Source organism: Drosophila novamexicana, unplaced genomic scaffold (genome assembly GCF_003285875.2).
Source record: "Drosophila novamexicana strain 15010-1031.04,08,12 unplaced genomic scaffold, DnovRS2.1 tig00000008-arrow-pilon, whole genome shotgun sequence".
Lineage (NCBI taxonomy): Eukaryota > Metazoa > Arthropoda > Insecta > Diptera > Drosophilidae > Drosophila > Drosophila novamexicana.
In genome coordinates this window covers 6,067,643-6,080,000 of record NW_020824765.1, presented here as the reverse complement: position 1 = coordinate 6,080,000, position 12,358 = coordinate 6,067,643, and the positions used below count along the sequence as shown (strand labels likewise).

The 12,358-nt window shown below is 38.9% G+C and overlaps 2 protein-coding genes across 2 annotated transcripts in view; one reads left to right on the top strand and one right to left on the bottom strand.

The window, feature by feature from the left end:
- The window catches only part of LOC115764027 (probable serine/threonine-protein kinase yakA), a 24,591-nt gene extending 14,820 nt beyond the window's left edge, over window positions 1-9,771 (top strand). The window contains exons 2-5 of the mRNA XM_030706862.1: window positions 5,023-5,630; window positions 7,693-7,930; window positions 7,992-8,201; window positions 9,342-9,771. Of these exons, the coding sequence (XP_030562722.1) occupies window positions 5,023-5,630; window positions 7,693-7,930; window positions 7,992-8,201; window positions 9,342-9,698 (1,413 nt within the window). The 3' untranslated portion in view covers window positions 9,699-9,771. The remainder of the gene's footprint in view (window positions 1-5,022; window positions 5,631-7,692; window positions 7,931-7,991; window positions 8,202-9,341) is intronic.
- A 139-nt stretch (window positions 9,772-9,910) lies between these two features.
- On the bottom strand, window positions 9,911-12,036 carry LOC115763269 (thymidylate kinase). Its single transcript, XM_030705751.1, has 3 exons — window positions 11,850-12,036; window positions 10,617-10,983; window positions 9,911-10,556 (listed from the first exon to the last, which is right to left on the bottom strand). The coding sequence occupies exons 1-3, from the start codon at window positions 11,929-11,931 to the stop codon at window positions 10,370-10,372; spliced, it is 636 nt and encodes a 211-aa protein (XP_030561611.1). The 5' UTR covers window positions 11,932-12,036; the 3' UTR covers window positions 9,911-10,369.
- Window positions 12,037-12,358: the final 322 nt, after the last annotated feature.

Sequence of the window (12,358 nt, the reverse complement as noted above, 5' to 3'; positions counted from 1 at the left end):
AAAAACGTTATATTTGAGGTGCCGCAAATTAAATGCTCTTTGCTGAAGATTAAAGAATATATAACGTTATGTATTAAGCCCAGCAGCAGTGGCATATTATGTTAGTTCTTTTATAGAAATACAAAAAGTATAACTAAATAATGTAGAACTAAATATATTTACCTGCCCGTGTTTGGTTAACAGAGAGCTGATGAAGATTAAGAGTTTAGTCAATGACTAGTTGAATCTAATCCGAACTACGTGAGCTTGATTAGGAGATACAAAGTTCGCCTTCGAGAAGTCCCCATGTTGTCTGGCTGTAGTCTGCGTTGCTTGGGTGCGGTAATCTGTAAAAGAGAAAAATTTTGCGACATTGCAGAACTAAATTAAATAACAATTGTGTCCATTTTATATATAAATATCTGCTCATTATATTTAGATAGATTTTAATAATAAAATTCCATAAATTAGAATAGCCTGTTGCATGTTTGCATAAATAATTTTGTTATCTCATGTTACTTTGTAATCCTAAGTAACAAAATTAAATGAAAATATTAATAAATATTGATTATTATTAATATCAATTAAACCCTAATGTGGTATAGATAAGGGTATACGAACCAAACAGGAAGAGTGTTTATTCACCGCACATCTATATGACAATAAAAAGTCGACCATTCATACTCTCCAATAAAATAAATGCTAGATATATAAAGGCTATTAACTTATATTATATCGCTTATAACAATATCGAGTCGACTGTTCAGGCTGCCTTTACATATATTTAACGGAGTGTTATACTCGCCAAAAATTTGGTGACAAAACTTTAATACGCCAAAACATGAAAAAAAAAACCTCCACCTAACTCATGTTCTATTTTGAAGGTCAACAGTCGCATAAAATTTTCATAAATACGTTGGCAAATTGACCTAACAACACTTGAAATTGCGATACGACAACAAAAACAAAAACAGGGCAACTTGTAGGCAACTTTTGATATTGGCAAACTTTGAAATTAATTAAAATCGCCATCAATGCTTTCGCTCTGATGAAACCATAACAAAAACTAATATTTGACAATTGCCAATAATAATCGCCAGAGCAGCCGCATGTATTGCCAAAACGCAAGCAGCAGCAGCCAACAGCCAACAACAACCAGAGACCAATCCAAATTATTGCAAAGCAAACAACAGCAACAACAACAACAATAACAACGACGACGACGACAACAAAGACAACAACATGGAGCGAGCGCAACAATTAAAACAAATCGAAAAAAGCAATGTAAAATTTTCATGTTCTAAATTTTTTTTGCTGTTGTTTTATGTTTCGAGTGGCAGCAACATCCGCCCCCAGCACACGCCCCCTTTTCAACCCAATGCATGCAAATTGCGACTGAGTGTGCCTTTGCGAGTGTGTGTGTGTCTGTGTGTGTGTACTTTGTTGCTTGTTTTTGCGCTTTTGGTGTAAGGACAAAGTTTTGCCGAACAATTGCTGCCGTGCACAAAATTGAATTGAAAACTCAAAGGTCACAAATTTATGCAATCCATATACAATATATATAAACATATATATATATTGGCACTTTACATATGTTTGTGGTACGTGTGTGTATATGTGTGTGTGTGTGTGTCTGTGTGCGCGTGTCGACAGTTGAACATTGCCCGGCGGATTGTAGTTTGATTGAAAATGTAATTGAATGGCAGCAACAAAATATGCCCACAAAACGATAAAAATAATACAAAAGAATGTAAAGGACGCACAAATACCCTGTATAAAAAAAGTAATCATGGGCCAAACTGCGGTTAACAATTTGATTATTAAAAATAATTTAAATGAAAACAATTTATGCAGAAAAATAAAGGAATGGGATTAGCGGAAAATAATTAAATATGAAATAAAAGAAGGTTTCTTTCAAAAAAGGTTTTTGTTTCAAAAAAGAGTTAAGCTAAAGAGTAAAAACTAAAATAAAATGAAGAATGAGCTTCAGGAAAAAGTCCAAGAAAATGGATTTTCCATGATATGTAAAATACATCTAGCAAAAAGTAAAAGAAAAATTGGAAAAAATTACAGATTTTAAAGCAGCCAAATAATATGGAAAATAAAGAACATTCCTCGTGTAAAAATGTAATTGCCAAGAAGTAAAAACTATCGTAAAAGACACATTCTTGGCAAAGCTGGATGCTCGAAATATATTATGTTCTAACAAGCCTCCAAATAAGTAAAGGGTATTAAAAACCAAAAACCAAAAATAATAGTTTATAGCTAGAACAAAGACAAACTATTGCAAACATGCACAATAAATTATGAAATTATAATTTCAATTGTCCTTGGCACGTGCGAATCCATATTTATAATATTCAACTACACACACACGCATACACACATACACACACGTACTCACACATATTGAGCAATTATTTATTTAATTAATGTTCATTAAAAACGGCATTAAAAATACACGTCAACTTATATTAAGATTAAAATTAAAACATATGAAAAATGTTTTTGTAGCCTGAATAAATAAGAATTATATAAATATTTAAACTGAATGGGAAATATTTAAAAAAGAAATGTAATGCGCTAAAAAGCTTAAAAAAGGAAATAACCAGGCGTGTGGCAGGGATTTTGAGGGTCTCTAAACCTTCCGTTAGGATTGAACGACCCTTTTTCTATATTTTTTAATCAGCTTGCCCCAGCAGTCGAAATCGGCTTATGCTGACAACTTCAAATCATGAAAAGTTGTCTTAAACTAAGACAAAGCCACCTGTAAGACCAACCGGCAGTCAATGGACTCACAACAAGCAGCCATCAACCCAGCCCTCTACTTCCGCCCCCGCACTAAGTATTCAATTCCATAAACACTTGTACACGCAGATCACGCGGCCATCGTAAGCCAGCGAGCGGCTTGTGCGAAACTTCATCAACAGAAATTGTGAATTCCATACAAATAGTTTGACAAACTTGCCCCAAACATGGTCTGCTTGGCGCTTAGAGGGCGCAGGGCAGGGGCTCAAACGGGGACGGGGCAAACATGGGGCAAAAAGCGCAAATGAAAGAAGTTTTGCGGCAGTCACTGGGCCAAGCGACGATAGGCAGGAAATGCCACAGCAGCAGACATAAAAGAAATCTTACAAAGCCACAGCAACAAGAAACTAAGATTCCCATACATATAACTATATGCATCCGTGTACATATGTGCCATTTAGATATATGTATGTGTGTTGTGCGCATGTAAAACTAGCTGGAGATAAAAGAACTTGTAGTCCAAAGTGAAAGATTTATACTAGTTATGCTTCGGTTTGTACCTTATTTAAGACTTACGGAACGCCTTTGGGCTTCTTAAAATATCAGATTTACTAGATTTCAGGCAAATATTTTACAATCCGAAAATATGTAATATATATAATATAATGATATATATATTACAATCAGATTATCTAAGTTTTTGGTGCTTACATAGAATAAGATGGAGGAATGGACAAAATACTTGACACAGTCAACTAAACAGCAAAGTTCTAGGCTCGAATGTGAGTATCTGGCAAACAGTGTTGTAAAACGTAGTGCTAACAACAAAAATGACAGTAAAAAAACAAGTATAATATCATTACAAAATTATAATTAAATTAATACAATAACAATTTATAAATTTGTATACCAGAATATTACTAATTTTTTATATTCAGCCCTGCATTTGTGCTTCTATGTTTCTAATAAGTATTTCATATATGTTTCTATAAATGCTTGTTATTTCCTTAAAACTTAACTATAATAGAGTATCCAGCATTCAATTTTTACGTATTGCGCTCTTTCCACTTGGCATTGCATAGTTTTTAGAACATTTTCTTTTAAGGCGCCAACTATTTGGTCACGTATCGTGTGCTTATTATGAATGTGGTAAAATATAGGACTACATACCTATAAAGTACATAATATACATATGTTCTATATAGCCTTGAGCCACGCGTGCGGCATATTATCGCAGGGGTCGCACGGCAGTCAGAGGCATTATCCGGACTGAAAACAGCACCCAAATGAGATGACGCGCCAGGACGACTCTATTTGACTTGGGGGCACTTTCAGATTGAGCGACAGGGAGGGAGGGAGCGACTGGAGCACATAATCAAAGTCATCAGACTGGCACTGACGCTGGCTGACTGGGACACTCACTCAATGGAAGTATGTCCAAGGGCTGGTTGCTAAAAGTTTTTCATGTCCCAGCCAGCCGGAATAGGCGCGTGCAATCCTCCTATTTCTAAACAGCCCGCACGGCATTGGAGAAGGCTCGAAAGTTTTGGACAACTTGTTTGGGTTCGGTTTTGGTTTTAGGGTTTTGTGAGGTTTTCAATACTCTTGCACGGAGTTTCATAATGTTATGATAAAGTGTGTGACGCTTAGAAAGACATCTTTATCAGTAACAAACTCCGAATAGTTATAGTCATGTTTATGTGTCTATTTATATGCAAAAGAATCTCTCAGTGCTAAAGCTGTTATCTTGAAAGTTTGCAGGCCGGATCGGACTATTAGAACTATTATAATTAACTTAGCTCTGATCCTTAGCTATAAGTAAAATAAAATAATATAGAGAGCAATCTTGAATTTCCAGGAGGTAAACCGTATCAAATCGAACTACTATATAATTTAAATCCTAAGGCAGCAATCGGTCAAGAAGGGTGTTGAATTTTCGGTACTTCTTGTTTGGTGTTTTGACAAAATGCCGACGCATTGATTGTCAACAACCAAAGGGGAATTGAACTTTGCGACAGGAAGTTTGCGTCTGCGTTTTGTTTTAGTTGCTTTTATCAATCAAAAGCCTGTGAGACCTTAACTTGAATTAGTGGTTAGATTTGTGCCACTAGCGTGACTTAGTGTGCATATTAAATGCCATTCAGGGAGCCAATCAAATCGAATTGCGCAGTCGAGAGCCCTTTTTTGTAATTATATTAGCCCAAAACATTTACAGATATCGCCATATTTATGTGTATATATATATATATATATATATATATATCTTTTGTGTTCTTATTGTGGTTACATTTTCAGCTGCTGCTGTTGGCCATTGTTGCTGCCCGATTTGGTGGCCCAACAAGGCGCACAACTCTCGCATCGGCCTGCGAGGAGGAGTCCGTGTCAGCGCTTCAAAACAATAGATACAGCAGCTACTACGGCAATAATAACAACAACAACGACAACAATAACAACGATTATGGCTACAACAACATTGATGGCATTGCAGATAGGAACGACAACAATGACAACTATAACTACAACAAAGCCACAGCCAAATGGCAGCCGCCGCAGCAAAAACTATACGCAAATTCCCAGGAGCAAAAGCAGCAACACCAACGCCAGCAGCAACAGCAACAGCAGCAACAACAATTTGTTGATAATCCCGAGGCAGCTCGGAATGACTTCCTTTCGCAATTGTCTGACTTAAATGCGGCTGTGCAAGGTGTAGGCATGTTTGCTGCCCAGCACAGAAACAGAAACAACAACAACAACAACAACAACAATGAAAACTACAACGACAACGACAACAACAATGACAACGACATCGACGACAACAATCTGTGGCAAGCTGAAGCTGGATTTGAAAGAGAAAAGACGCATTTGCCGCTGGAACGTCACAGCCGTAGCAGCTACCTTTCCAGGTATGTTGCAAATCCCACTTTAACGCCCTCTCGGAAAACAAACGAAAATTAGCAGCAGCAATTTTTTGTCAGTGTTTATGTCACGTTGCATGCAACTGCAGCGGACTGTGGCACATTCCTCAATGTGGCCCAAATATGATAGCAGCTTGACAATAACTAAGCCCCGAGTCAGCTGCTGGATTTGCCCCAGCTTTGCTCTGCATATCAACTAAAGCCGAGACCTTCAGCATTGATGCCAACATTTAAGCTGATTCGCGTTGGCTTTCACTCTTTAGTTTTTCTTTTCTCTTATTTTTTCTTTTTTGGGTAGATCAGGCTTAGCAGGATCAGGCGCTTGCGATGGCCATGCCAAAGATTACGTAATGCGGCGCCAAGCTGAAATCAACCAACAAAAGATTGACGAAGACAAAAGACTGTGCAATGCACAAAATTCACCCCGCCCGCCAAGCCGCCGGTTGAATACCCTGCAAATGAGCAGAGAATTTATTGAGAAGCATTTGCCAATGCCAGGACAAATCATTTCAATAGCTTTTCAAGTTTAGTTAATGTATTATAAAAGCAACGTCAATTACCCGGCATTGCGCGGGCCCAATTACTTGCTTCATATTTTGTGTATTACTTTTTGGACCATTTCCCGCCCGTATGAAATTTATGTCCTTTAATGTTATATCCACGTGAATTACCCGGCTTTGCGCGGTCCAAGTTCCTTAGTTCGTATTGAAGGTATTACTTTTGGGACCATTTCGAAACAAAATACTTTGCTTACAGAAATTTCCACAGAGGGGTGAATTTTTCCGAAAAGTTTCCGTATTTAATTTTTACAAATTCATCAAGAAAGAGTTCAAAGCTGATCAGTTGGTAAACACCGGAGTTTTATGCCATTATATCCCCATCAATTGTCCACTCTACAAAATTAGAATACAGGCTTGCATTTATAATTTTAGAGAAAAATAATAAAATGCAGCCCCTCCCAGTTCGTAGCCGCAAAAACTATTTGAAAATTTCCGCAACTCAATTTGAATATAAATGCAAGCAAACAAATGCAACATTTTAGTTGTTTTTTTATATTTTGTTTGTAGCTTAAGATTAAAATATATTTTTTTACTTTTTTGCTGCTTTGCTTTGTAGCCGCGCCCGCCGCTGGGCATCATATAAGGCAGCGGCCAAGGCAACAAATTCAAAACACAACCATTTATTTCTAAACATTTTCACAAACTTTGCGACAAAACTATCAAAGCCGCTGTGTTTGCCTGAAGTGCGCTTCAAAAATGCCCCCTGCGGTGAGTGGTTGCAGTTGGCTTTGTGGGTGGGTCGGGGTGGTTCAGGGTGGTTCGGGGTGGTTTGCTGGTGTCGCAGTTGGGTTTGCCGCTCAGCGCAGAGCATTGACAACGAAAAAGGAAATCCGCTGGCAGCCAACGACAGTCGCGTTACGATGGAAGCTTTGTCTATGCCACACCTTCACCCAGCTCCCACTGCTGCAGAAGGGGGAGGGGAAAGGGGGTGGACGGGCAGACAAAGCGCGCACGCGGATGGCAAACGCCGCAAAATGAAAGCTAAAAAATTCATTGGCATTTGCTGCAGTTGAATGCAAAATGATGCGCTTTTGTTGCCCAACTGCAAAAAAAGAAGAAAAAAAAGTAAAAGTAACTTAGTCGAAAGTACAACTGGCAGATACCCTTTTATTTAAAATTCACGTTTATATAATAATAAACCCATTAGAGTGCAGCTTCCATAGCTGGACGGACAGACAGACATACGGTCAAGTCTATATCGTCTTAACTCGTCGTCCTCATCAAGAACATATGTGAAAGCATTATATGATTGCAGATTAGTACAAAGCATGATACCCCTTCTACACATTCACAATAGATAGAGGGTATGAAAAGCTGAAGAATAAAATAAAAAACTATCTAACGCCAAACGTCAAAAGCGCCATTTTTTTTTTCTTTCTATAATATTTTTGAGCGAATTTTACGGACGGCCGCAACCGTTTCCGGCAGCTGCGCGACCGTCGCTAATTCATTGCCAAAGCTTAAATTTTCTATGCATATGCAATTTGCAGGCATGCAGGTCAGCCGGAGCGGTACGAGAATGATGCAATGCCAAGCGAAACGGACGACAGCGTGGATATTGAGGGCGAGGAGGACTATGCCGTGGCCACCACCAAAGATGCGGACGAACTGAGTCCCCAGCTGCCCTATGGCATACAAAATGTGCGCAAGCGGCGCGTGCGCAGCGTCATGCCACCAGCAGCAGCGGCTGCGGCTGCAGCTGCGGCACAGCACAGCGGCAGCGAGGGCGTAAGTTAAGCAGGGTATCATGTCCATGCAGGGTAAATTACACTCTTGACAACTCTTGCAGGTCACCTACCAATCACTGTGCCCCACCAAGCGTGTTACCGTCAAGCTGGACAATGGCGAATATCGGCCCAATCACTATGTGGAGGTCACCTGTGCCAACAACTATGCCCCGTTGCCCGCCAGGCTGCACAACTACGACTACAACTATCGCAGCAATGAGCTGCCGCTGCTGCGCGCCCTGCTCAACGAACGGGTCGGTGAGAAGCGTGAGGTGCGTATACTTATTATTATTATTATACCCTGAACCCATTGAAAATGGGTAAAAATATAGTATATTGTATTTGTGCAAAATCCAAATGTATGTAACAGGCAGAAGGAAGCATCTCCGACCCCATAAAGTATATATATTCTTGATCAGCATCAATAGCCGAGTCGATCTAGCCATCCGTCCGTCAGTCTGTCTGTCCGTCCGTCCGTCCGTGCGTCCGTATATATGAACGCAAGGATCTCAGAACCTATAAGAGCTACAGACTTGAAATTTTAGATGTAGGTGCTCCTTGCTTATTCCGTTTCCAAGCAATCGATAAAATCGATATCGATATCCTTTTTTTGCCAATTTTGGTAAATAATAAGAGCTAGAGTCACCAAACTTGACATATAGCTTCTAAAATAGTATTTATATATGCATTTGATATTGGAAGAAGTGGGTTCAGGGTATTCGCTAGTCGGGAGCTCCCGACTAGAACCTCTTACTTGTTTTTATTTTTATTTTTATTATTATTATTACTCAAATGCAAGAGAACTAGAAACATACTTCATTTACATAGTGCAAACGTGAAGGAGCTCAGATTCTTTTGATTTTTTAATAATTTATTTTAAAATATTTAATAAAGCTAGTTTGGATTGGGCAGGTTGAAGTCAAGATCACCCAAACACCTATTAACCAAAACGAAGTTACTCAAATTCAGACTAGGAAATTTTCTTAAAATTATCGAGTGAAGGTACTGAAATTAACAAAAATACTATAGATATATATATTAGCCGATTTCTTCTATAGATAGTGTTAGTAGTCCGATGTTGAGAAGATTTTGCGCATTTGAAAGGAGTATAACCAATTCAACAACTTCATTTCAAATAACATTAAAAAAAAATCAAATTTTTCATAAAAAAAAACTAACCTGTAGACCAATCATTATCATATGGCAGCTATATGATATAGAGGAACTATCCGATATGTAAGATATCCTGTGAAAAGTTATATGATGACAGCTTTCTGACGATACTAAAATGATATAAAAATAGAAATATTATATAGGAACGTTAGAAATACATACTTTATATATTAGTCCCCTTATTTTGTATAAATCATTATTTTAACTTAATACTTATGACAATTATGACATTCCCATAGATCTGCTCGGCTACTGGTTTCTCGTGCATTCAGCTCAATCGCACCATACATCTGATACGCTTGAACGAGGGCAGCGGCTGCTGGGAGTCGGAGACACGCACAGTGCCCTCGGGCTGTGAGTGCATGTGGCCGAAGCATAGCTATGGCGACATTGCCTCCTATCACCAGGCACAGAAGCGTTTCAGGACCAGTTTGAACAATCTTCAGGCACGCGTTGCAGGCGGCAACATTGATTATGCACCCGGCGTGGGCTATCGCCAGCTGACGCTGCGCTCCCGCACACCCAAGTCTGGTGTTGGAGCTGCACGCAGCCGGCGCTCGGATGTGTTGGACTATGATAACTATGAATTGAATTAAATTGAAGTACTTTAACGCGCATTTTCGGGACCAAGTCCCAAGCACAATGGGTAGCACATCAAAAGTTTGGATCATTTAGCAACTAAGTTGAGAGCTTAAATTATTTTTTCTTGCTGTGGTTTAGCCTTAATACACTCTTTATTCATATAATTGTAAACAAAAAAAAAAAAAAAAAATTGTATACTTAAGTGAAAATAAATACAAATGGAGCAACAAACAGTCCCTCGATAAACAGAAAACCAAAGCTCCGGGTTTGAACCAGAGAATTCCAATTTTCTTCAGCTAACTATTGAACAGCTAAACCTAAAACATACCATACATTTTTAATATATGGTTTGGTCCCAAGCAATTTTTTCATTTGCAAATATAAGTTTTTAGTTTAAATATTTAAAGTTAAAATAAATAGGCAAACCTCTCGTGGTCATAAATCAGCGGGCTTAAACAGTAACAAAGATGCAACACGTCCACAAATCTATATTTATACAACTTTGGGCTTATATTAAAGCCGGTTAACGGCAAAATCCAATTGATAATCCCATTGGGATTGTTATTTTTTTTCCATTTTACAAATGCATTAATCAATGCGCCAACCTAAAATCTATAACACACATCGTAAATTTAATGTAAAGCGTCTGCAATGCGTAAATCAATGAAAATCCATTGCTATGGCCCTATGCGAGCTTGCCAAGCGGTTTCTCTGCGGATTGCATTAATATTTTTTCCGCTACAATTGCAATTTGGCCATGCAACTCCTGCTGCGATTTGCTTGCTTCGAATGTATGCCAGTAGCTAGAATCCTTTTCGCTGAAGCGATCAAATATCTGGCCCACTTTACGCTGAAAATCCAATTTTTCATAGCTGCAACAAGACAGATCCATTAAAAAACTGTGCCTTCATAGAATCCATTCCATTACAAACCGCTCCTCGCCGTAATTGCCACGTGTCGTAAGCTCATCGGGCGTGGCCTTTAGATAGAATACAGCATCGGGCTTCAACAGGCCAGTTTCAGGTGCCCAGCACCAGTCAAAATCAAGTCCCTTGGCCACAGAGTAGGCCACGCCAGAGTAGACATAGCGATCGCAAATTACCGTCGTACCGGCCAGCAGATCCTTCTTGATGCTGTTCATGCGCTCCCAGCGATTGGCTGAGAACAGCAAGTGGATAACTTCATCGGACAGCTCCTGGTTATTTTGTAAGTAGTTATTAATAACATTGCCAATGGCCGTAGACCGATCCGGAAAATTGGTTTGCATTGTATCCACGCCTTTCGCCGTCAGCAGTTCGACTGTTATTAGATTGAAGATTTTCCATAAGTACATATATAATAATTGATATCTTTAAGCGAAATGCATGAGAGCTGTAGAGCATTCATTTGTGGAATGTGGGGCGTATGGTGCGTGATGAGTATATAGGTGCATCATGTTGCATTTCCAGACGCTCTATTTTAGCCACTGCAACAGCAAGTCCATATCAATCTGGTTTCGAAAAACAGATTGTTGCTGCTAAATGAAGAAGAGTCCATACGCAGTTTCAGAACTTCATGGGGATATAGCAATCTTATCAGACAAAGAGCAGTACTTGGCGTTCCCAAATGCTATAGAGTTGAGTTTTAGGCCAACCTCAGTCAATTTACCTGCACACGCGATTCACTAGGATCTGGTCAAGTGAACCTGAGAGTTCATGCATAAGAGTAATTGCCCTCGAAACAAGCCATTGAGTAACAAGAGACTTAAAGGTGACTTAAATAAGAAACGAGCTGAGTGTACAATATATGTAAATATTGTTGAGGAAACGTTCAGACCTTGCATTTACGATAAGCATAGGTATAAGATAAGATACGCGACATACAGGTAGTCAACTTCTCAGACCTTACAAAATGCAACCTACAAAGCCAAAGATCATGTGATTTGCACATATTAGAACTGGACTGCACTGGACTGCAGCCATAATTCAATTTACCAAGGAGAGGCACAATAGACCCAGGCGGTCGCAGTGGAAGTGGCCCTACGAGATAAACTTTTACAATTCTTGAGTATTTGTCAAGATCACAACATATATATAAGATGACATGAGATATAACAACAACGTGTGTGCAGTGTGTCATGATTTGCACGTGCAAACTTAGAATTGCGCATTTTTACATATACTTACACAGTTGTCGGTTTTGTGTTGTTTTTCCGCAACGATCGCATCCTTCGAATACAATAAATGCACCGCGTTTATTTGCGTTCATATTGTGATATGTATTTGTTTATATAACTGTCTCACTTTACGCTTTCCCGCTTTTTTTAAGATAATCTTGAAAAGCCGGGGGAGTAAACTGCAATGTGCGAATGTAATTCATTGTGCAGAGCAACGCAGGGCTGCATAATCGCTCAAATCGGCAGCTGTGTGACAAAAGCTGATTGTTTTGCCCGCGAACGGCACATCGGTCGCATTATGCTTGCTGCTGACTATAATAATAATATGCAACTAAATTGGCATTAAATTTAAATAAAGAAAATTGTTGTAAATTGTAAATATCAATAATTTACACATATATTTATTTTGTACCTATTTGCTCTGTGTGAGGAGTGTGAGTTCCGCAATGTTGCACTTGAAGTGGAACCAGTTTTGCGGTTCTTTAACTCCAATCATGAACTAAGAAACACACACGCACA